Raw genomic sequence first — 26,117 nt, forward strand, 5'->3', positions numbered from 1 at the left:
GTTTTCTTTTTGACCCATATTTCTGGGTGCTAGAGAAACCAGAATCCAGAAATGGTAACAGGCAAAGATAAAAGAAGTCTCAAGAAAACCCTCCTCTCTCCAGCCAAAGGACCAGGAAAAGGGCTGCCTAGTAGGACAGAAAACTTTTAGACAATAACTGCTTACTCCAGCCAAACACAACAGGAAAATCTGCTGCTCCAAACCCACCACTGCCAGAAAAGGGTGGTTGGAGAGCCTCAGCTTCCACTCTCACTAGGGTAGTATCAGAGGAGGCAGAGCAGAGACAGAAGACTTTTATTCCCACAGGACTGGAATGAGGTGCACTTTCCTCTCCCTATGGAAAGTGGTGTCAGAGGAGGCCTAGTGGAGACTGTGACCACTGCCCAGATATAACAAGGCTACCCTCCCCCTTATAGTGTCAGTGGAAGCCACTTGGGGAGCAGTAACAAGGCATCCCTGCCCCTAAAAGCCAGGGTGGTATCAGTAGAGGTCTGCTGGGAGCTGGAACAAACCCTCCTCGCACCACTATGTCAAAAGAGACCAAGTGGGTAACCTGGACTTTCATTCCCCACCTGACAGTGCCCTTCTCCCCCAACTAGAGCAGTGTCAGAGGAGGCCTGTTGAAACACAAAATTTAGATAAGATTCAGTCTTACAATACGCAAAATGTCCAGGTTTTAATTGTCATATAAAAAACTAGGAAATTCAACTTGAATGAGAAAAGACAATTGCCAGCATCTAGATGACACAGATTTTAGAATCACAAGGATTTTTCAAGCAGTTATAATAAAAATGCTTAAACAATAATGAACACACTTGAAACAAATGAAAGAACAAAATCTCAGTGAAGAAACAGAAGATATAAAAAAGAACCAAATGTAACTTTTATAACTGAAATGTACAATAACCAAATTTTTAAAAAAATCAAGAATGAGCTTAACAGCAGAATGGAGGGGACAGAAGAAAGAATTAGTAAACTGGAAAATAGAATAATAGAAATTGCTGAATTTTCAACCTTCAGATTAATTCTACCAGTCATAGCCTATAAAACTTCCTGAACAAGAAAATTTTTGTTTACTTCAGCTAAAACTATTCATTCTGATATTTAAATAGGATAAGGTATTTATATTAGTGTTCTTGCCTTTACTTCAGGCAGTTTGCATATGGAATGCTTTGAAGACCCATAGGAAGAGCGTAAAGTAGACACCCCCCACTGGATTTACCAGAGGACTTTAAAACCTTTCCTTATACATCTCCTAGCTCATTGCTATCGCTCATCTAAATATGTTATATACATTCTTCTTTAATTACATAATAGAAACTAGTTAAAAGCATAAGAATTATAAAAGAAATATGAAAACTATATTTGCAGATGATATGCATAGAACACCCGAGACAATCAATGACAAAACTAACTTGAATAAAAGGATTAAGTAAGACAGTGACTTATAAAATTTCATACAGAAGTCAATATGAATTTTCGGGGGACACAATTCATTCTACAAAAGGTCTGTAGGAAAGTTGTTCTGTTCTTCACATTTCTTTTCTTATAGTATTTTTGTATGAATGCTGTGCTCATTCTCTTTTTGCTTCTTATATTTGAATTAGTTGGATTTTCCTCTATAATTAGGAGACTCCTGTCCTATGTGTATTGATGGAGGTGGGTAGTCCTCAGGGTTGTTTTCTAGCATGTACCTCCCAAGGACTCCCTCCTTAAAATATGAAACATTTTCTTAAAGAAATGGTTTGGTTACTAAGAATTGACACAAAACAGTTTTAAAAAATTAGTCAAAATTTGGACAGATTTATAAGAAGGACTTGAAAACAGTCAATAGCTTCTGGTAGTCCATAATGGTATAGTAGTCTTAGGAAACAATATTGGGGAGGTATTTCCAGGAATATGAAACAATACCTACTTTTAAACCCAAGTGCCTAAATCTCTAGCTAAGTACTCTAGGATGGAATCTTACTTCCCTTCAGCCTTTGAGTCCTACCACTCCTACCTACACACACACACACACACACACACACACACACACACCATGATTCAAAAAATAAGTTTTCCTTAATGATTTTATGTTCTACAAGGAACTCAATTAGCTCTAGAATTTACCCAATATTATTTGCTATAAAAATGCCAGCAGTGTTCCAAAAGCAGCTTAAAATATTTCTCTTACAAATATAAAATATCTATGGTATGGTTTTCTCTCTGTGGCAATTTGGGTTTCTACAATAATTCCACTGCCTGTAAAATTATTTGGCTTTCTAAAGTAAACAACTGATTAATTTTAGTATAACAGAATTTTCAGAATAAAATAAATAATCATTATTATTTTGAAACACAGACATCAATATGCTATGTTTTGTAAGGCAAAGAACTACAAATTTTTTTGAGTGGAGTAAACAAAACACCACAATTCAAAAGTTTTAGGTTCCACAATAACGATCAATACTTAATGATATTCGTACCTGACAACCAGAGAAAAATGTTATTCCCTAGATCTTCTTTAAATTCATCATTAAAGAAATCAGTGGATTCTGGAAATGCTTCCTGGAATGTTGCATAGATAGCTTGTGCCAAACAATCAGGATACACCTACCAAAAACAGAGTCATATTAAAATAATTCCATATTTCATATAACATATCTCAACTATCAAAGAAATTACTAAATTTGTGAAATATACGTGTCCCTTTTTTCTTATAGCTTGCTTTTGGCCATTTAGTACTTCTTTGTATTTCTAACTGAGGAATATGAACAAAGAAGAGTTGAAAATAAAGTCAGTCAAGTTGGCTCTTTGTTAGCATTTTGGGAAAAAAATTTAATTTGGATAAAGGATGAAGTTACAATTAAGATAAGATACTCTAATGATTCTACATTTATTTCATCTAACCTTGCTATTGATACCCTCTTTCAGAAAAAGAACACTGTCTTTCAGGTCATTATAATAAAAAGCATATTATATATATTAATTGAAATATATTTGACATGTAATACTATGTGAGTTTAAGGTGTACAACATATTGATACATTTGTTTACTGTAATATGATTACCACCATGGCATTAGCTAACACCTCTATCACGTCACACAATTATCACTTTGAGTGTGTGGTGAAAATAAAGAGCATGTTTTTAAATAATTGAAGCCTGTTTAGGTGAGTTAATATATTATAACCACAACTGTAAAATCATGATCCGATTTTATATTTGTATCATACAAATAGATGGTACTATCAGTATTATATTAGACTTAAAGTCGCTTGACTACTAAGCTTCTCTTGGGGACTGACTAAACACAGGAAGATACCAGATTTTTAGAGTAAAGATTTAAAATATTTTATCTACTATTTTGGAAGGCTGGCAGACACAGAAATTAGAAGAGGCAAGGAATGGCTTCTCCCCTAGGGCCTCTTAAAGAAACTAGCCCTGTTGATACCTTGATTTTAGTCCTATAAGACTCATTTTGGACTTCTGACCTATATAACTGTAAGACAATGAATTTCTGCTGTTTTAAGCCACTAACTTTGTGATAAGTTTTACACCAGCAATAGGAAACTAATATAGCCACCTAATCCAGTAGTGCTAAAATCTGCTGGTATGGATGGTATTCTTTGAAGAACTCCGTAAGTTTTTTTGGGTAGGGGAGTAGAGGAGAGGGAAGAATGCTTTAATATACTGATATATTTAATTTTACTGAATAAACCATGAACATTTTTACTACCAGAAAAATCACATATTATAATTGTGGTATATAAAATCACACTAATAATCAAAATTTAAAAGTTGAACAAGGTAAGTAAGAGGAACTTTTAAAAGTTTTCTGTGAATATCTCACCTTCAGGAGATTAGGGGAAAAAGAGATCAAGTGTCAAATGGTGTTGGGAAAATTTCTGAAGGAATATCATTGTATGACATTGGAAGAAACTGAAACAAAAGCTATACTAAATATGTTCAGATTCAGTTAATTTGTACTGAATAGTGAGACCTGAAGGTAATTTTTTGATTCTTAAATATTAATAGTTTTCTCTTTCTGTGGTAAGATAAATCAGATGAGCCAATAGTAACAAAACACCTTCTTATCTGAATGAGCTAAAAATAATAGAAATTGGTCAATGAGAGTTGAGGCTCCATTTCTACTTATAGAGCTGTGGAGGTAATAGACCTGTAGGGAGGTGGCGTGGTTCTCAAGTATTGAGACAGGGAGAGGGAACATTATAAAATGACTGAACAAAGGTCAAGGGGTCAAATCATTAAGGTGTACATGTTATTTGTTCTCAAGTGAGGCTTTGAATCTTGGTTAAACAACTTCTAATTTCTCCTTGGAAAAAGCCACTGAAAATAGGGACTTAGAAAAAAAATCAAGTCATGATTTGAGAAGGATTATAAATACAATATCTATCAAAAGGCACATCCATCCCAAGGGAGAACATTTGGACCATAAATGTAAGACTAGAAATTACAGAATAAGGGATATGCAATGGTGCCACTACCTCCTTTGTTCACATTAAATAGGTCTTTTATTCTTTTCTTAAGAGCCCTGTGTTAAAGCATGCTTGATTTCATCGAGCCATGTGTATAGGCTAGAAACACCACAAAGGGATAGACTAGGTGAAAGCGTATGGATAGGAGAATCAGCTGGTTTTGTCATCTCTAGACAATTTTAATGATCAAAAATCCTAATCATTAACTATGATTTTCCTGCAAATAAGAAAAATAAATTTAATGTTAGCAGAGAAAATCTTAGTCTATCTTTCAGAACATTAGTGTTCTATAAACAATTTATGAATCATGGATCAACCTCTTCATCTGATGGACAATCAGCTGTGGAACTGAGAGACTGAATGTCTTGCGAAGATCACCTGGGTAATTACGAGCCGATTCCAGATGTGAAGCCAAGTCCCTTATGCCCAGTGCACTACTGATTTCCTTCTACGATACTGTATGTATATATTTGTGAGATAGATCAAGATTGAGCATAAATATTTGGCAATTTAAGTTTATGTTTTCATCATGAAGGACATTTATTTTTATTTTAGGTTTTACCCATGAAAACATTGACCGACTCAAAAATACTTCTGTATTTCTGAATTACAGATGTCTGTACAACAAAGTATTTGAATGTGGCTTCTGCTTTGAAACGCTAGATGTTTACATTTTAAAACACTCCGTGAAATTTCTACATGTCTTCATTTCACACTACTCAAGAACATGAATTATTTTAACCAAATTATTTTACTGTAACATAGTAAAACATTTGATTCATAAATTTGTCCATTGTTCTTCACTGTAACAGGTGCTTAGTACTTAGGCATAACACAAGAAGTTAAGTCCTCTTAGATGAAGATACTTTATAAAGTAAAATGATAATTTTGTAAGTAAAATACCAAGACTATACATAGAACAAGTCAATAGTTTTCAAATTATTAATATGCAAACAAATACATATACCACACTGAGGAGATTCTGTAAGGCTTTTAGTCAGTAGAATATAATATTCTGGGGTGGAGGGGCATGACTTTTAAAATATTATCATTATTTACTCTACTTTAGGCAATTTTGCTTGCAAAGTAACAAAATATGTTCTCATATGTGTTTAAATAAAATAACTATTTTTATATTTCACTTGCTATAAAAATAATTAGCATAATTAATTTCTATATTTACCTGAAAGAATGCATCCTTTCGACTTAGAGGTATGCTCATGAAAAGTGACACATAACTTTCTGAAATTCTATCAAACAAGGAATCTTGACTTTCTCTGTCAGGCTTAAAAAATAAAACACACATGGAATTAAAAGCATTAATGTTACAATTTAAAATTAGAATCTGTTTACATAATGTCAGTAACTCTATCTTCTTAAAGGGCAGATCAGTTGCTATAGTGGGATGAGCATGGGTTTTTGGCATCATGCAGACCTGAATTTGAATGCTGGCTCCATTATTCATCAGCAGCACTATCCCAGGCAAGTTAATTAAGTCCTAGTTTCCTTATCTGCCAAATAGAGATAATATACACATACCTTAAAGTATTATCTTAAAATTAAATAGGGACAAGGATTATGTTTTGTTTGACTTTGTATTTCAAGCCCTCAGCATGGTGCCTGGCACACTGAAAGCACACCAACATTTGATGAATTAATGAAGGTTCTTGAATAGTAGTTGGCATGCACAAGGCAATCAATGACATAGTTGCCTGCTATTATTCTATAACCATTCCAAATTTTTCATAATCAGTAACTCAGTATAAAATCAAAGCAATTACTGGAATGAGACAGCCATAGCCAGAACTAGTAAAATTGTGACATGAGAACTATACTAAAAACAAAGTAAGTAGAATGTCAAAAGAAGGAAGAAATCTGTAGATAATAATAATGTCAATATTAAAGTCCTAAGGTAGCACCTTGAATTCTTGCTCTATTAAGCAATGAAGAGATAAATTAAAGTACAAATCCATGAATTAAATAAAGCAATAAAGATGAATTAGAGTCCAAATTCATTTATGATGTCAACAGTAGAAGCATAAGCTGGCATTAATAGATTTTGGTAATAAACATAAAAAATGATCAAATTTAGTGGTAGTTTTCTATGAAATTAGCATGCCATATGAGCTGGGATTCATAAATGCATAGAATCTTAGACCTAAAATGGAAGTTAGATATCACCTAGGTTAAGCCCCTCTATTTTAGTGACTGCATTGATGCTCAGAAAGATTAAGAGAATTATTTAAGGTTATACACAGTTAAGTAACTGAAAGCCGGACTAGAATCTAGGTCTCCTAACTCCCAAAACAGCTTTCATGCTTGTGTAATAAGTTTATGGAAGGAGATGGTAGCAGAAATAATAATGATAATGTTAACAATTCTTGATCATTTATATAATGGGCAGTGGTTCTAAGACTTAGGGTTGTGTGAGAATTAAATGAGATAATATATAATTTACTAGTAGAGAAAGTTGGCATGTTTCAGTTACATGATCTACACTTAACATGTGTGATGAAATACCCAAACAGAAAGTTGTAGAACATGTCTTTGACTAATACAATTCAACCTAATGTCCACACCATATATACCTCCACAGGAAACTGAGTAGCAAAATGGTACAGCGAATTTTTATACATGTTTTGGTATGTTTGAAAAGAAAACGTATCCTACAGCTTTTGGATATTCAGGTTACTGATATGTTCATTAGATCTAGCTATTTAACATATGTTAAATCATACTTACATTCCAGGAATAAATTTCATTGGTCAGATTGTATAACCCTTTTAATATACTGCTGAATTCAGTTTGCTAGTATTTTGTTGAAGATTTTTGCATCAATATCCGTCAAAGAGGATATTGGTCTGTAGACACTTTTTTTGTTGTAATATCTTTGGCTTTGGTATCAGGGTAATGCTGGTCTCATAAAATGAGCTAGAAAGTATTCCCCTCTCTTCAATTTTTTGGGAGAGTTGGAGAAGGACTGGTGTTAATTCTTCTTTAAATGTTGGCAGAATTCATCAGTGAAGTCATCTAGTCCAGGACTTTTCTTTGTTGGGAGGTTTCTGATTACGGAAACCTGATTGAATCTCCTTACTAGTTATAGGTCTATTCAGATTGTCTATTTCTTCATTATTCAGTCTTGGAAAATTATATGTTTCTAGGAATTTGTCCATTTTATACAGGCTATCCAATTTGTTGTCATATGTTTCCTCACAGTACTCTAATAATCCTTGTTATTTCTTTGCCAATAGTAATGTTTCCACTTTCATTTCTGACTTCGGTAATTTGAGTGCTTTTTTTTTTTTTTTTTTTTTTGGCTACGCTGAAAGGCATATGAGCTCTTAGTTCCCCAATGACGGATCGAACCCATGTCCCCTAGAGTGGAAGCACGGAGTCTTAACCACTGGACTGCCAGGGAAGTCCTCACTTTTTTTCTTAGTCTAGCTACTGGTTTGTCAATTTTGTTGATCTCAAAGAACTAACTTTTGGCTTTACTGATTTTCTCTACTGTTTACCAATTCTCTATTTTATTTATCTCCACTCTAATCTTTATTAATTCCTTCCTTCTTTGTTGTTCTTTTTCTAGTTCCTTAATATGTAAAGTTAGGTTGTTGATAATACTGCTTTTTGATAAATTTGTCGTTTAGCAATGCTTTTGCTTTATCCTATGAGTTTTGGTACACTGTGTTTTTTGCTTTCATTTGTTTCAAGTTATTTTCTAATTTCCCCTGTGATTTATTCTTTGAATCATTGGCTGTTTAAGAACTCTTATACATCAACAATGTGAGAATAATTTGTACATCCAGTTTGGAAACAACTTGGCACTACCTTGTGAAGTTGAACATCTTCATACCCAACAATGCAGCAATTCCATTCCTTCTCTATGTGTCTTGCAATTTTTGTTTGAGAGATGGACATCTTCAATAGGACAGTAAAACCTGAGGTATAAAGTAGTTATGCTTGGGAATAGGTATGTCTCTTCTCTTGTTAGCCTTTAGGGTCTGAGTCAATTAAGTAAAATGTTAAGCTCCATTTGGGTTTTGTTTTTGCTATGGCTACTCTCAGTGAAACAGAGGCTTCAAATCCTTCCTGCATTGCCTTGTTTTTAGAATTCTTGAAGACCCATCTTTTGAATTCATTTTCTCTAATTCCTTCTGTTTTTCAGTTTTTCCCTTTATTGGTTTCCTCTCTGATCTTTATTATTTCCTTTCTTCTGCATACTTTGGTTTTCATTTCTTTTTCTTTGTCTAGTTTCCTACAGTAGAAGTTGAGGTCATGGTTTTTGAGAACTTTCCTTATTTCAAATCTAGACATCTTAATGCTTTAAATTTCCAAATACTGCTTGAGGTCCATTCCACAAATTTTAATCTGTATTTTCATTTTCATCAAGTTCAAAATACTTTTCAATTTTCCTACTGATTTCTGGTTCGACCCACAGTTCCTGAGAAGTGTGTTATTTAGTTATCAAATATTTGAAGATTTTCCAGGTAGCTTTCTGTTATTCATTTATAATATAATCCCATTTTGGTCTAAAAACATACTTTGTATGATTTGAATTCTTTTCATTTCATTAGGATGTTTTCCTAGCCCAGAATATAGTTGGTAGAAGTTTAATGGGTACATGAGAAAAATGTGTATTCTGCTGTTGTTATGAGGAATGTTTAATAAATATCAATTAGATTCATAAAGTTGGTTAACAGTATTGCTCAAGTCATCTACATCACTCTACATCATTAACTGGTTTTCTGCACATACGACCAATTATTGAATATAAGGTGTTGAAATACCTAACTATACTTATAGATTTGTCTATTGCTTCTTTACGTATTAAAATTTTTTCATTAAATGTGTTTCAAAGCACTTTAATTAGGTACATAAATATTTATGATTGTTATGTCATATTGATGTATTGACTACTTTATAATTATACAATTACTTTCTTTTTCCCCGGTAATATTCTTTGCTTTGAAGGCCACCCTGTATAATGAGTTCAAAAAAGTTGTGATTTTTGTGGGTTATATATGGCTTGTCTTCGTTATTTTATGAGTGGAATTGATGTACTTTCCAGCCTCCTGAATCTTTTTGGGAGCCAATGTTCCAAGGACAATTTTGAAAACATTAAGGGTATATCATTACTGGAATTCTTCTAGTTAAACACCATCAAGGAAATTTTTCTCATTAGCCTACACGTTGGCCAGTAATTTTTGGAACACTGCATTCTCATTAACAATATAATAATAAATAATAATGATAGATGTAACCATTGAACACTTACCATATACCTACTTCCATGTAAACAACTTTACATGCATTTTCTAATATAACTCCCAATAAACAGATAAAGTAGGTAATTTTAAAAATTTTATGGAAGACTTAGAGAGGTAAGTAACTATTCAAAGTGACATCATTTTCTAAGTGGATAAATTTGTTTTTGAAGGCCAGATCTTAATTCTATTATATTGAATCTCATATTACATTTATATAGTATTTCCACAGTTTACTAGGGATCTTATTCAAGTCACTTTTAGAACACACAACTCTAGGAAAAAAGAAAGTATATGTTATTTTTACCTGTTTTTTGTTTGTTTTGTTTTATTTTGTTTTAGAGAGATGACATAACTGAAGCTCAGAGTGATTTTCTGACTAGCCCAAAGTCTCACACTAACTACTGGGAAAGCCAGATTTAAAAATTTAATTTCCTGGATTCCAGTGCAGCACTTTTTCTACTAGATCAAGCTACCACTACATCATAGGCAATAAAGGAAATCTGCTTTTATATTAGTCACCTAACAACTACTGAAATAAGTTTTAGAGCCAGCATACTGAACCATGCTATATTCTAGAGTATGATTATATATATTTTTTCATATTATGCTGTTGGTAATTAAATTGTACAAGTGGCTCAGGGTTCTATTCCAGTTATAAAGTCATTATTGTTTATTATTCATAAAGTAGATCCAAAAATAGATAGAATTTATGTGTTTTGTACTCACCTAAAAATGTAGTACAGCTTGAAATAGGAGCTAACCTACCAAAACAGATATTCCCACACAATGCTGGTAAAAATGTATGGGCATGCACCACACTTATTTGGTGGATTTAGGAAGCTAAGAGGTCATGCTATTTATCTAGTTCACTGGCTTCAATACACTTATATTTAACAATGAATCCTCTTAGAAATAAAACCATAGGTGAAATGTAATGAACAGAACAGATGAAAGAGAAGCTGTTCTGGTTAAATCATGGAAATGTTGCTTCAATATAGCTTGGATACCCCTTCAGTTCCCTAGAACACTAGCAGAACACTCATCCAGCTGAATCATATATTGTTCCTCAAAACACATCAGAAATCTTAACTGATACTGGAAATGTTATTACATTATAATATTTTAAAATTATTACTGGGGTTGGAGTCAAGGTGGCGGACTAGGAGGATGCGGAATTTGCATCTCCACACAACTAGGGCAACTACCAGGCACCAGTGGGGGACCACGGACACCTAAGGGGACAGGAGGAACCCCCAGCGACCAGGTAGGGTGTGGGGGGAGTGAAGGGGGAGAAGAAGTGGAGTCAGGATGGGACTGGCGCCCCTGCAGGGCAGCTGGGGGAGGGGAAGGGATCCCACGCCTGAAGGGGTAAATTGGGGGACCATTGGGAGGGCAGGGGATCAAAAGGGAGCATGGCCAGGATTCCCCTGCCCACTAGGGCCCCTGGGAGCCTGTTGAGATCCCAGGCCTGATCCTCTGCACACAGAGGCCCCCTCCAGCCGCGCGGGTCCTGAGGGAGTGGGAGGGAGGGAAGGGGGAGCAAAAGTAAAGACCGGACCTCCAGCACCAGCACCCCTGAGGGGTGGCTGGGGGAGGAGGAGTTCCTACAACCAGCAGAACTCACCCACGGTTAGGGGTCCAGCGGGGACAGGGGAGACCCTGGGGGAGACAGTGGTGGTGGCGTGCAGAGGAATGGAAGGGAATGCGGCCGGCACTTTCCCTGTCTACTTAGGCACCAGGGAGCCTGATGGGCTCCTGGGCCTAATCCTCTGCCCTCGGAGTCTCCCTCCTGCAGTGCAGAGCCCAGGCCCCGCCCCTACACCCCCACCCAAGGCCCTACCACTACACTTGGAGACTCCCTCCAATGCTGGTCCTAAACCCCACCCACACACCCTCACTCAGGGCCCTAACTCCAAACTCCAGAACTCCACACTCCAGAGGTCCTCCTTTCCATGCACTGCCTCTCCCCTTCTGTGTAGGTACTAAGTAGAGGCCCTGCCACACACTCAAAGGTCACCCCCCACCCACCTAAGTCCTGCCACACACAGAATCCCACCCCTGCTTAAGTTCCACCCCCACCTAAACACTGCCCCAATAGCCAAGGTTTTTTTTTTTCCTCTTTTAGATTGGGGTTCTGTTTTACCTTGTTGATTCACTTATATTTTTATTTTTCCTAATAAATCTTTTATTTTTCTAATTTTATTTTATTCTTTATATTCTGTTATTGTTCTCTCCTTTTGGCTTGTTCCCCCACCTTTTTTTTTTCTGTTGTCGTTTTATTTTACCATGTTGCAGTTGTTTCAAATATATATTTTTTTCCTAATATATTTTGTTTATTCTTTGATATGTACTGCTCCTTTTGTTTTTTTTTTGCCACGCCATGCAGCTTGAAGGATTTTGGTTCCCAGCCCAGAAGTCAGGCCTGACCTCCTGTGATGGGAGCTCTGAGTCCAAAAAGCTGGAATAAGAGAGAACCTCAGACCCCAGGGAATATTAATTGGAGTGAGGTCTCCTGGAGGTGCTCATCTCAGCACCAAGACCTGGCTCTATTCAACTGCTTGCAAACTCCAGTGCTGGACGCCACAGGCCAAACAACCAGTAAGACAAGAATACAGCCCCACCCAACAGAAGAAAAAAAAAAGGAAATGACAAAAAATTATCTTACAGACAAAGGAGCAAGGTAAAAACTTACAAGACCAAATAAATGAAGAGAAATAGGCAACCTATCTGAAAAAGAATTCAGAGTAATGATAAAGATGATCCAAAATCTCAGAAACAGAATGGAGAAAATACAAGAAACATTTAACAGGAACTAGGAGAACTAAAGAACAAACAAACAGTGATGAACAACATAATAACTGAAAAGAAACACACTCTAGAAGGAATCAATAGCAGAATAACTGAGGCAGAAGAACAGATAAGTGAGCTGGAAGATAAAATGGTGAAAATAACTGCCAGGGACAGAATAGAGAAAAAAGAATGAAAAGAATTGAGGACAGTCTCAGAGACTCCTGGGACAGCATTAAATGCACCAACATTCAAATTATAGGGGTTCCAGAAGAAGCAGAGAAAAGAAAGGGTCTGAGAAAATATTTCAAGAGATTATATTTGAAAACTTCCCTAACATGGGAAAGGAATTACTCAATCAAGTACAGGAGGCGCAGAGAGTCCCATACAGGATAAATCCAAGGAGAAACATGCCAGGACATGTTAATCAAACTATCAAAAATCAAATACAAAGAAAAATTATTAAAAGCAGCATGGGAAAAACAACTAATAACATAAAAGGGAATCTACACAAGGTTAACAGGTGATCTTTCATCAGAAATTCTGCAAGCCAGAAGGGAGTGGCAGGACATATTTAAAGGGATGAAAGGGAAAAACCTACAACCAAGATTGCTCTACCCAGTAAAGATCTCATTCAGATTTGACAGAGAAATTAAAACATTTACAGACAAGCAAAAGTTAAGAGAATTCAGCACCACCAAACGAGCTTTACAAGAAATGCTAAAGGAACTTCTCTAGGCAGGAAACACAAGAGAAGGAAAAGACCTACAATAACAAACCCAAAACAATTCGTAATAGGAACACACATATCAATAACTACCTTAAATGTAGATGGATTAAATGCTCCAACCAAAAGACATAGACTGGCTGAATGGATACAAAAACAAGACCTCTATATTTGCTGTCTACAAGAGACCCACTTCAGACCTAGGGACACATACAGACTGAAAATGAGGGGATAGAAAAAGATATTCCATGCAAATGGAAATAAAAAGAAAGCTGGAGTAGAAATTCTCATATCAGACAAGATAGACTTTAAAATAAAGACTATTACAAGAGACAAAGAAACACACTACATAATGATCAAGGGATCGATCCACAAAGAAGACATAACAATTGTAAACATTTATGCACCCAACATAGGAGCACCTCAATACATAAGGCAAATGCTAACAGCCATAAAAGGGGAAATAGTAACACAATCATAGTAGGGGACTTAAACAGCCCACTTTCGCCAATGGACAGATCATCCAAAATAAAAATAAATAAGGAAACACAAACTTTAAATGACACGTTAGACAAGACAGACTTAATTGATATTTATAGGACATTCCATCTAAAAACAACAGAATACACTTTATTCTCAAGTGCTCATAGAACACTTTCCAGGATAGATCATATCTTGGGTCACAAATCAAGCCTTGGTAAATTCAAGAAAATTTAAATCGTATCAAGTATCTTTTCCGACCACAACGCCATGATACTAGATATCAATTACAGTAAAAAATCTGTAAAAAATACAAACACATGGAGGCTAAACAATGTGCTACTAAATAACCAAGAGATCACTGAAGAAATCAAACAGGAAACCAAAAAATACCTAGAAACAAATGACAATGAAAACACGACAATCCAAAACCTATTGGATGCAGCAAAAGCAGTTCTAAGAGGGAAGTTTATAGAAATACAATCCTACCTCAAGAAACAAGAAACATCTCTAATAAACAACTTAACCTTACACCTAAAACAATAGAGAAAGAACAAAAAACCCCGCAAAGTTAGCAGAAGGAAAGAAATCATAAAGATCAGATCAGAAATAAATGAAAAAGAAATGAAGGAAACAACAGCAAAGATCAATAAAACTAAAAGCTGGTTCTTTGAGAAGATAAACAAAATTGATAAACCATTAGCCAGACTCATCAAGAAAAAAGGGAGAAGACTGAAATCAACAGAATTAGAAATGAAAAAGGAGAAGTAACAACTGACACTGTGGAAATACAAAGGATCATGAGAGATTACTACAAACAAATATATGCCAACAAAATGGACAACCTGGAAGAAATGGACAAATTCTTAGAAAAGTAGAACCTTCTGAGACTGAACCAGGAAGAAACAGAATACATAAACGGACCAATCACAAGCACTGAAATTGAAACTGTGATTAAAAATCTTCCAACAAAAAGACAAGGACCAGATGGTTTCACAGGGGAATTCTAGCAAACGTTTAGAGAAGAGCTAACACCTATCCCTTCTCAAACTCTTCCAAAATATAGCAGAGGGAGGAACACTCCCAAACTCATTCTATGAGGCCACCATCACCCTGATACCAAAACCAGACAAAGATATCACAAAAAAAGAAGACTACAGGCCAATATCACTGATGAACACTGATGCAAAAATCCTCAACAAAATACTAGGAAACCGAATCCAAAAGCACATTAAAAGGATCATACACCATGATCAAGCAGGGTTTATCCCAGGAATGCAAGGATTCTTCAATATAGGCAAAACAATGAGTGTGATACACCATATTAACAAATTGAAGGATAAAAACCATATGATCATCTCAATAGATGAAGAAAGAGCTTTCAACAAAATTCAACACCCATTTCTAATACAAAAAAAAAACCACCCACAAAGTAGGCACAGAGAGAACCTACCTCAACATAATAAAGGACATATATGACAAACCCACAGCCAACATCATTCTCAACAGTGAAAAACTGAAACCATGTCCTCTAATATCAGGAACAAGACAAGGTTTCCCATTCTCACCACTATTATTCAACATAGTTTTGGAAGTTTTAGCCAATCAGAGAAGAAAAAGAAATAAAAGGAATCCAAATAGTAAAAGAAGAAGTAAAACTGTCACTGTTTGCAGATGACATGATACTATAAATAGAGTATCCTAAAGATGCTACCACAAAACTACTAGAGCTAATCAATGAATTTGGTAGAGTAGCTGGATACAAAATTAATGCACAGAAATCGCTTGCATTCCTACACACTAATGATAAAAAATCTGAAAGAGAAATTAAGGAAACACTCCCATTTACCACTGCAACAAAAAGAATAAAATACCTAGGAATAAACCTAGCAAAGGAGACAAAAGACCTGTATCCAGAAAACTATAAGACACTGATGAAAGAAATTAAAGATGATACAAACAGATGGAGAGATATACCATGTTCTTGGATTGGAAGAATCAACATTGTGAAAACAACGATACTACCCAAAGCAATCTACAGATTCAGTGCAATCCCTTTCAAACTACCTGTGGCATTTTTCACAGAATTAGAAAAAAAAATTTCACAATTTGTATGGAAAAACAAAATACCCCAAATAGCCAAAGCAATCTTGACAAAGAAAAATGGAAGTGGAGGAATCAGGCCCCCTGACTTCAGACTATACTACAAAGCTACTGGCACAAATCAACACAGTATGGTACTGGCACAAAAACAGAAATATAGATCAATGGAACAGGATAGAAAATCCAGAAATAAACCAGAAATAAAAATCCAGAAATAAACCCTTGCACATACCTTATCTTTGATAAAGGAGGCAGGATTATACAATAGAGAAAAGACAGCCTCTTCAATAAGTGGTGCTGGGAAAACTGGACAGCTACATATTAAAGAATGAAAGCAGAACACTCCCTAACGCCATACAAAAAATAAACTCAAAATGGATTAAAGACCAAAATTTAAGGCCAGACACTATCAAACTCTTAGAGGAAAACATAGGCAGAACACTCTATGACATATATCACAGCAAAATCCTTTTTGACCCATCTCCTAGAGAAATGGAAACAAAAACAAAAATAAACAAATGGGACCTAATGAAACTTCAAAGCTTTTGCACAGCAAAGGAAACCATAAACAAGACCAAAAGACGACCCTCAGAATGGGAGAAGATATTTGCAAATGAAGCAACTGACAAAGGATTAATCTCCAAAATTTACAAACAGCTCACACAACTCAACATCAAAAAAACAAACAACCCAATCCAAAAATGGGCAGAAGACCTAAATAGACATTTCTCCAAAGAAGATATACAGATTGCCAACAAACACATGAAAGGATGCTCACCATCACTAATCATTAGTGAAATGAAAATCAAAACTAAAATGAGGTATCACCTCACACTGGTCAGAATGGCCTTCTTCAAAAAATCTACAAACAATAAATGTTGCAGAGGGTGTGGAGAAAAGGGAACCTTCTTGCACTGTTGTTGGGAATGTAGATTGATACAGCCACTATGGAGAACAGTATGGAGCTTCCTTAAAAGACTAAAACTAGAACTACCATACGACCTAGCAATCCTACTACTGGGCATATACCCTGAGAAAACCATAATTCAAAAAGAGACATGTACCACAATGTTCATTGCAGCACTATTTACTATAACCTGGACGTGGAAGCAACCTAAGTGTCCGTCGACAGATGAATGGATAAAGAAGATGTGGCACATATATACAATGGGATACTACTCAGCCATAAAAAGAAACGAAATTGAGTTATTTGTAGTGAGGTGGATGGACCTAGAGTCTGTCATACAGAGTGAAGTAAGTCAGAAAACCAAATACCATATGCTAACACATATATACGGAATCTAAAAAAAAAATGGTTCCGATGAACCTAGGGGTAGGAAAGGAATAAAGACACAGACGTAGAGAATGGACTTGAGGACATGAAGAGGGGGAAGAGTAAGCTGGGACAAAGTGAGAGAGTACCATCGACACATATACACTACCAAATGTAAAACAGATAGCTAGTGGGAAGCAGCTGCATAGCACAGGGAGATCAGTTCAGGGCTCTGTGATGACCTAGAGGGGTGGAATATGGAGGGTGGTAGGGAGACACAAGAGGGAGGGGATATAGGGATATATGTATGCATATATCTGATTCACTTTGTTATACTGCAGTAACTGACACAACATTGTAAAGTAATTATATTCCAATAAAGATGTCAAAAACATTATTACTTAATAAATGCATTTTAATTTTAGGAAGCCAGTAGTTTCTACAGAATAGCTTGCTTAAAGATAAAAAGATTTCTAATTCTTGTTTATTCTAAGGATAATCCTATATATGTAGTGGGTCATTAATATCTTCGGGTCAAATCTGTTTCTTCAAAATAATATTATATGGCTTGGCAAAGTTACTAGAAACATTGCTAGATTATGTTTCCTTCAAAAACTTGCTATACATAATCCTAACAGATTTAAGTGGGAAAGTAATGTTTCTTCTCATGTTCTATCATGGAAAAACATAAATTTGGGATTCAGATCTAGAGAAAGAAATTTAAGGTAATAAAACTCTGATTGCAAAAATTTCCCTATGTAATTACCTTTGTAGAACTGATACACCACTTCCTATCCCTCATTCAACTCCTAACAATAATAGAAACATAGTACAGATAATCTTACCTAAAATTACATTAATTATTTTAACATGAAGCTCTATGTAAATGGCTTGTATGTAAAATTAGTAACACCCATTCCTTCATGGTATGAAAGAATCCATTAGCAGTTTTCTTTGGGTAATTTGAGGTGGGGAGGTGAAGAACTGAGCCTGTTATCAGGCTCCCCTAATGGGGTAACACACCTTCTTAATGCTTAGACTGCTATCCCCTGCGTTATCCTACTTTCCATCCTTCTAGATCCAGAGGCCACATGGCAGTCATTGGTATTCACCACTTTTTCCAGGTTCACGTATTCTCTAATGTAAGACTCGGGTACTGCTTATTTCCATTCTCTTATTGCTTCCCAGATACCCACGTCTTTCCCTTTTTAATCCTAAGCAGAGTTTTTATCTTTCTGAATCAAGTGAGGACCCTCACCCCATCTGATATTGTAGAGTGTTTTCTAAGTGAAACCTCAATGTCACTGATTTGCAGTGGATATTCTGTTTCACGTTCATCAGCATGTTACAGTACAGAGTGAAGCTACAACTTTATTACTCACTACAGTGTTTGATTTCACTAATCTTTTTCTGATTAATAAAGACTCTGGATCTTTGAAATCCATATTAAGGTTTTAACTTCTCTGAAAGAACTCTAGATTTCAAACAGGATTTCTAACATGTGCAGAATACTAAAAAAACAAGCTCTGTGACAGGATCGGAAAACATTTTTTGTACCAGTGCTACCTCTACTGAAAAATTAATTATGCTGCAAATCAACTTTAAAAAAAAGAAGTTTAAAAAATATCATTATACCTTAAATTTATGGAGAAACCACCACCAAAAGGAATCATGCAAAAGAGCAACAGAGGCTTCTGAGAGGAAATGAGTCTTCCAGATTTTAAAAATTTTTCCCTATGGAAAAAAGACACATGGAGATCAAATTAATAATATTATAAGACATGTTACTGTAAATAGGCTTTATAAAGAGTGTGTATTTAATAGTTATAAACTACGACTGCTTAATAGAAATTTAATGTGAGCCATATATATATTTTCTAATAGACATTTTTAAAAAGTAAAAGTAAAAGGTGAAATTTTAGTGACATTTTGTTTAACCAAATGTATTTAAAATATATTTTAATACCTAATTGTTATTAAATTATTAATGAAATATTTTACATTCTTTTGGGTACTGGGTCTTTGAAATATAGTGTATATTTTATACTTACAGCACATCTCAATTTGAACATAAATTTTCATCATAAATACTAGATTGTAATTAGATTTTGTAAACTATATGGTTGTAATTTTGTTTCAACCATAATTGAAAGTTGTTCAATAACTGAATCAAGTATTAATTTTAAAATTTATATATAATTAAAATAAATAAAATTTAAAAATTCAGCTGATCACAGACATAGAAAACAAACTATGTTTACCAAAGGGGAAAGTAGGGGAGAGGGATAAATTATGAGTTTGGGATTAACAGATACACTCTACTATATGTAGAATAGATAAACAACAAGGTCCTACTGTATAGCATAGGGAACTATATTCAATACGCTGTGATAACCTATAATGGAAAAGAACCTTAAAAAGAACATATATACATATGTATGTATAACTGAATCACTTTGCTATACATCAGAAACTAACACAACACTATAAAACAACCATACTTCAATTAAAAAAAAATTCAGCTGAGTCACACCAGGCATATTTCACATTCTCAATAATCACATTTGATTAGTAGTCACTGAAACGACAGTGTAGGCTAAAAGAGGAATAGCAAAACTCCAAGACACATGTTAACAATTTCCCTTTTATGCTGAAGACAGGTATCAGCAATCATGGGATTGTAACCCAGTGGGCCCCATCATAAGTCTAGACCCTAAAGATAGTGTTCACTCTAAGCAATTCATCAAAATTGGCACATAAAGTTAATTCACCATGACTACTAGAGATTATAAGTCTTGGTTTAAATAGGTACCTTCAATAGTCATTTTATTTTATTCACTAGAAGTTTGTAATGCCAGACTCAGTAGAGTTCAAGAATTCTTTTAATGAAATCCATAGGTATGAATTTCTGTTCCTCAAGTACAAGTCTACAAAAAGGATACCGTGCAAATGTTTACACCAAGGAGATTATTTATCATGCATACTGTGGGAGCACTTCTCCTTCATAGGCCACTAAGTATAGTATATACATTGGTAACAGCTTCAACTTATTTAGCACGTTTTTTTTTAACATCTTTATTGGGGTATAATTGCTTTAGAATGGTGTGTTAATTTCTGCTTTATAACAAAGTGAATCAGTTATACATATACATATGTTCCCATATCTCTTCCCTCTTGCGTCTCCCTCCCTCCCTATCCCTATCCCTCCCTATCCCACCCCTCTAGGTGGTCACAAACCACCGAGCTGATCTCCCTGTGCTATGCGGCTGCTTCCCACTAGCTATCTATTTTACATTTGGTAGTGTATATATGTCCATGCCACTCTCTCACTTTGTCACAGCTTACCCTTCCCCCTTCTTAATTACAAAAACAAATGAGAAGTACATAAAGAAAAAAGTAGAAAATTAAAATACAGGAGAAAATCTGAATATTTTTTGTTGAAATTATTTGCAAATTTCAAGCAAACATGCTTTTTAGTGTAAACTAACTGCATGATTGCTTCTATTCTAAGCTTTGGTTATGTTTAGTATCACTTTCTTTTTCAGGAAAATTCCAGATTCCTTAAAATATATCAATATTTAGTCAAAACAGCCAAAAATAGAAATCAGCCAAAAAACCCCAAACCTGACTTAAAAAGTTAAATGGTACTTTCCTCCATCACCCTCTACCCTTTTGTGATACTTTTTTGATTCAAATAAATGTAAACATACCTTAAAACCTATACATTATCTGACTTGGAATTTATTCTCCTAATATAGATTCTAGGTTGGATAAAACTACTTCTAATGATCTCTTGATTTCTGTTTGTGTATATCTGTATCTTTGTGGCTCAGCTTTCTCAACATATAGGCTGCTTTTCACTCAATTCAATAAAATTTTTACTGAGCATCATCTGTAGCCAAGGGTCCGTTCTGGGTGGTAAAGGGGATAATTTATACTTTATCAAGAAACTTAAACTATGACTGTATGTTCAGGAATGTATTTGGATGGGGTTACATGAATCCAGTCAATTCCATGGATTCCCTCACCTTCAAGCATGTAACAGTAACCCTTTAACCTTCTTTTTCCAAGTTTCAGATGTTATAATAAGCATTTCTATGAAATAACCTTCCCTCTGATATTATTTTCCTAAGCTTATTTTCTCTTCACTTTAATGTCATCATCTATCTCAATGCCACTGCATTGTGCATGATCTAGCAAGCCAATTTAAATTCTTTACTGAAATCAGGGAGGGGTATTAACAAATAAAACACTGGTTATCTATACCTAGATATACCACTGGTACACAAACTCAAAATATCCTACACCCAGCTGCTTTTCATATCCTGTGCACCCCTTCCCCCAAATCCATACCTACTTATACTCCTCACTTTCCTACTTCTTTCAAAAATGACAGCGTCCTCCAAGTTAACCATATGAAATGTTTATCATGGCTGTACTTCTGTGCCTTGTTTATGTGACTGTGATGTACATGCATCCATAGTTAAATACAGTCCCATTTTAGAACACAGAATGTGAGAGTTAAAAAGGTTATATTGTCTAGAACATTTATAAGATGATTTTAACAATAATTTGTATTAATTTCTTTTTACAATAAAACCTTTTCCCTGAGGAAACTTTGGAAAATATAGTCAGAGAAAGTCACAAATAAGCTCATGATCCAGGCATAACAATTACCATCTATTGTTTTTCTCAAAAAAAAATTGTATCAGGTGATCAAGACGGCAAACTAAGCCTTCCCTCTCACCCAAATCCCATAAAACATAAAAGAGAATTGAAAAGCATCTGTATTAGCATGGAAAATAAGAGAGAGTGTCATTACTGAATCATTTTAGGTGGAGTTTTCAACTGAGGTGCTCTGTGGTTCCCTAACTGAGGGGCAAACAGGAGACCCAAGTCAGGTTAATCAGATTATTTCTTGGAATACTGTGTCTTGAAGATGGAACACTAAAGTGATACACTCTCTTTCACCTTGAAGAGAGGGAAAAATGGGCAGAAAATAATGGCTGGAGCTGATTCATCCAAATTTAATGGTTGATTAGACTCCTTCTGAAGGACTGTAGAATACTATAGCAGGAGAGAAAACAGGGATTTTGTGTTGAAAAAGAAAGAGCCACAAGGAGGCTGGGGGTGAGGGATGGGAAGAGGGCCTACTAGGGGCCAAGTCCATCTTAGAGAACTGTCTTGAGAGGAATCTGCCTGGAGGTACAAGGAGCACTGTTCAAGTCCCCAGGAAACAGAAACCTTTTTAGGTGACCACTTAATATTTAAGTGGGTGGGAAATCAATACCAGTAACCACTCAGGCCTCGTCCTATACCTGGCAATCGGTGTCCAATGATCTAGTTACCTTCCTATGCCTGCAGTTTTTCATCAATTGGCTACTCTGTAGGGATATTTCTTAAAAATTCCCCAGACACTTGGAGGTTCAAAAGGTAGGGTGTGGGGAAGGGCTCTCATAAATTATTTTGGGATCAAAATGAACAGGCTAACATATCCTGAGCTATAGAGCAGGAAGAGGGGGAGTGAAACACCTGTTACAGTCACATGCCGAGCCAATGCACACTGGCAACCTCAGACTCCTGAGGCAGTAACACAGAATCTAATACATTCTCTTCTGGAGATTAGGGTGTTAAAAATGTCACTGGTTGGGGTTTCCCTGGTGGTGCAGTGGTTGAGAGTCCGCCTGCTGATGCAGGGGACACGGGTTCGTGCCCCGGTCCAGGAGGATCCCACATGCCGCAGAGCGGCATGGGTTCGTGAGCCATGGCCACTAAGCCTGCGCGTCCGGAGCCTGTGCTCTGCAATGGGAGAGGCCACAACAGTGAGAGGCCCGCGTACCGCAAAAAAAAAAAAATGTGACTGGTCTTTCCTGCCAGACTTAATGCCCAAAAGAATTAAATCTTGCTTAACACCTAATCTGTCATAGCTTTAAATTAAGGTCTAATTCATTAAATCATATTCTCAAAATATATCACACAATAATAATAAAATAACGTTTACATACGTCAAAGTTATGGGCTTTTAAAATAAAAAGATAAATCTGTTCAGCGTTCAAATGTCTGGGTAGTTGAGTAAGCTCATTTGTTCTGAATCCTGGGAAGTTGCAACCCTAGAAAGAGGGAAATACCACAGAACAGGAATTACTTCCTTCTTTCCAGTATAGTAGTCTCATATGTCTACAGAAGACAGATATTTAACTATCATTCATTAACATAATTATTTTACATACTTTTACTAAAAATAAGTAAAATATATTTATCCCACCTAAGAAAAATCTTCATATTATCTGTTTCCATGAAATTAAGAGCACTGACATATTCATATGCCAAATCTAAAAGTAAAAACAATTACTTCAGAACTAATTTTGACATAGCTCAAAGTACCAAGAATTTTAGCTACACTACACATAAAGAAATGGACTAGGCAGAAAAAGAACGCTTCTGTATTTGTTTCCAACTTTCTCTCCTGGGGCCCCTATCTAAATTTATAGCTTTATCTATCTTATTGTAAACATTTTTTAGATCCACATAATACTTTTGATATATAATCTCATAAAACAGAAATTGTAAATACCTCTATATCCTTCTTTGTCTCCATGTCATCTGAAAGCTGGAAAACATTTAAAATAAAATCTTGAAAATTTTAAATTTAAGAATTTTTATACTTTGTAACTTTGTTCAGTTAACGTGTGTGTGTGTGTATGCATCTCTTAGTGAGGCCTAGAATGCTGTTGCTGTATTAGATGCTGGGAATGCAAAGATATTCCTTGCCCTCAAGTTAGTCAGAGGGCAAGAGAGGAATCAGATACGTATACAAAACACAAAGAGATAAGGGCTATGATAGAAATATAAACAAACTACTTATTGCAGTTTGGATCCACTGGGAAACAGACTGTGAGGTGGAATTTAGTGTTCAGAATGTTTATTGGGAGTGACTTTGCGATTAATATCTATGGAAGGCAAGAGGAAAGGGAAGATTGAGAAGTCAGCTATGATGCAAGTCTAACAGCCCTGACCCTAAGCAGAGCTTCTGAACTGAAAGGACCCATAGTAATTGTTCTGCCCCTGATTGAAACTGCCAGGTCTTTCTGTTTCCGACTTGATTAGTCATTGTATGTGAGTGGCTCCTGGATGGTCGTTTACTTGGGAGAGGAAGTTCTCTCTGTGAGAGGCAATCCCTGAAGGGGCTGCAGCTGAAGGGTGTCCCCTAACAGCACTCTTAGCAGTTGGGGCAATGGGTCCTTCCTTGAAGGGGAATCTGGGAGGAACATCTTTGTGTCCACCACACTACTTTACACAGAGAATAAGAAGCCTTCTGTATAAATTAGTTTTTGATCATCTAGACATGTTAATATATTGTTTATTATTTTCCATATACCCATTTCCTCCCCAAATACATAGGCTTACAGGCAAATTTTATACACATACACACATAACATATATTATTTAAGAGAAGACATAGGAAACCAATTTGAAAGGATGATTACAGATTGCTAAATGAAAGAGGATCACATTATTGGCATTTTTTAAAAATGTGCAAAGGGATAAAAAGGAGAAGGAAAGTGAGATCAATTATAAGAAAGAAGGCTATGTGCTTGACAGGTACAGATATAACTAGTCATTCAAGACGGCGTCAGATTTAGAAAGATGTTAATGTTAATCTCAAAGTCCTGGCTTTATTCTGCAGGAAGCAAAGAAACACCTTTCAGGGAACAGAGTAATAGTAACACAGAACTAGTTCTTGGTCATACAACCTGGAAAAGATACCACAAAAATATAAATAATTCATGTTAAAATCCTGGATTTCCCTGGTGGCACAGTGGTTAAGAATCTGCCTGCCAATGCAGGTGACAGGTTCAAGCCCTGGTCCGGGAAGATTCCACATGCCACGGAGCAACTAAGCCCGTGCGCCACAACTACTAAGCCTGAGCTCTAGAGCCCGCAAGCCACAACTACTGAAGCCCGCGTGCCTAGAGCCTACACTCCACAACAAGAGAAGCCACCGCAATGAGAAGCCTGTGCACTGCAATGAAGAGTAGCCCCTGCTTGCCGCAACTAGAGAAAAGCCCACATGCAGCAACGAAGACCTAATGCAGCCAAAAAACATATTCAATAAAAATTATTATTAAAATTTTGTTAGTGTAATTCATCTAAAGGTCATTTCAATAGATCCTGGAAAGTCATCTGATAAAATTCATTAGAATTTTTGAAATTCTTTTGAAAATTAATACAGAAATCACAATGAATAATGTAACTACCAGTGTTCCCATGTTCCCACAACCTAGAATGGATTACTGTTATTTTAGTATTTGCTTAAGACTATTTAAGATAAAATATGAAGTTTACATATAATAAAATATAAAATTAGATCCCTTTTTACCACGATCTCTAGTTCAAACCGTGTGTTCCCCTTCCTTGAGATAGTCACTATCATTTGTTTGGTTTGCACCCCTTCAATTCCATTAAAATACTTTTACATATATGTGTATATACATAGAAAGAATATATAGACTTTTGGTATGTTTTTAAAATTTAAAGGAATGATATTAACTGTACATATTACTTGGTAACTTGCTTTTTTTCACTGAATATGTTTTGACAATCTACACAAGTTGGTATTTATGGACCTGTTAACTTCCAGACAGCTTTTCTACCAACCTACCTATTCCCTCTGCAAAATATAAATAAAATCAATAAAAGTTCACAAGCAACTTTGCCAAACATCAAGAACAAATGATATCCCTATATTCAACAAACTATCTATAGACTAAAGAGATGAAGCTAAGTAACTAACTTTCTGAAGTTTGTATAATTTTTATACCAAAACCAAAAAAGATAATCACAACTTATCAAACACAGATGTAAAATCCAAAAAGCAAACCAAATCCAGTAATGCATTAAAAATATATCCTAATATAAGAATGGTTCAACTTCTGAAAAGCTGTTAATGTAATCTGCCACATTCACACATGAAAGGCTTAAAATAGCTTTTGCTATCA

General features: G+C 35.5%; 1 protein-coding gene across 1 annotated transcript in view; it reads right to left on the reverse strand.

The window, feature by feature from the left end:
* The window catches only part of FAM227B (family with sequence similarity 227 member B), a 253,390-nt gene that overhangs the window by 216,367 nt on the left and 10,906 nt on the right, over window positions 1-26,117 (reverse strand). Inside the window, exons 4-8 of the mRNA XM_060164305.1 lie at window positions 23,693-23,728; window positions 23,124-23,228; window positions 18,754-18,852; window positions 5,665-5,766; window positions 2,469-2,595 (exon numbers count right to left, since the gene is read on the reverse strand). Of these exons, the coding sequence (XP_060020288.1) occupies window positions 2,469-2,595; window positions 5,665-5,766; window positions 18,754-18,852; window positions 23,124-23,228; window positions 23,693-23,728 (469 nt within the window). The remainder of the gene's footprint in view (window positions 1-2,468; window positions 2,596-5,664; window positions 5,767-18,753; window positions 18,853-23,123; window positions 23,229-23,692; window positions 23,729-26,117) is intronic.

Source organism: Lagenorhynchus albirostris, chromosome 1, assembly GCF_949774975.1.
Source record: "Lagenorhynchus albirostris chromosome 1, mLagAlb1.1, whole genome shotgun sequence".
NCBI lineage: Eukaryota > Metazoa > Chordata > Mammalia > Artiodactyla > Delphinidae > Lagenorhynchus > Lagenorhynchus albirostris.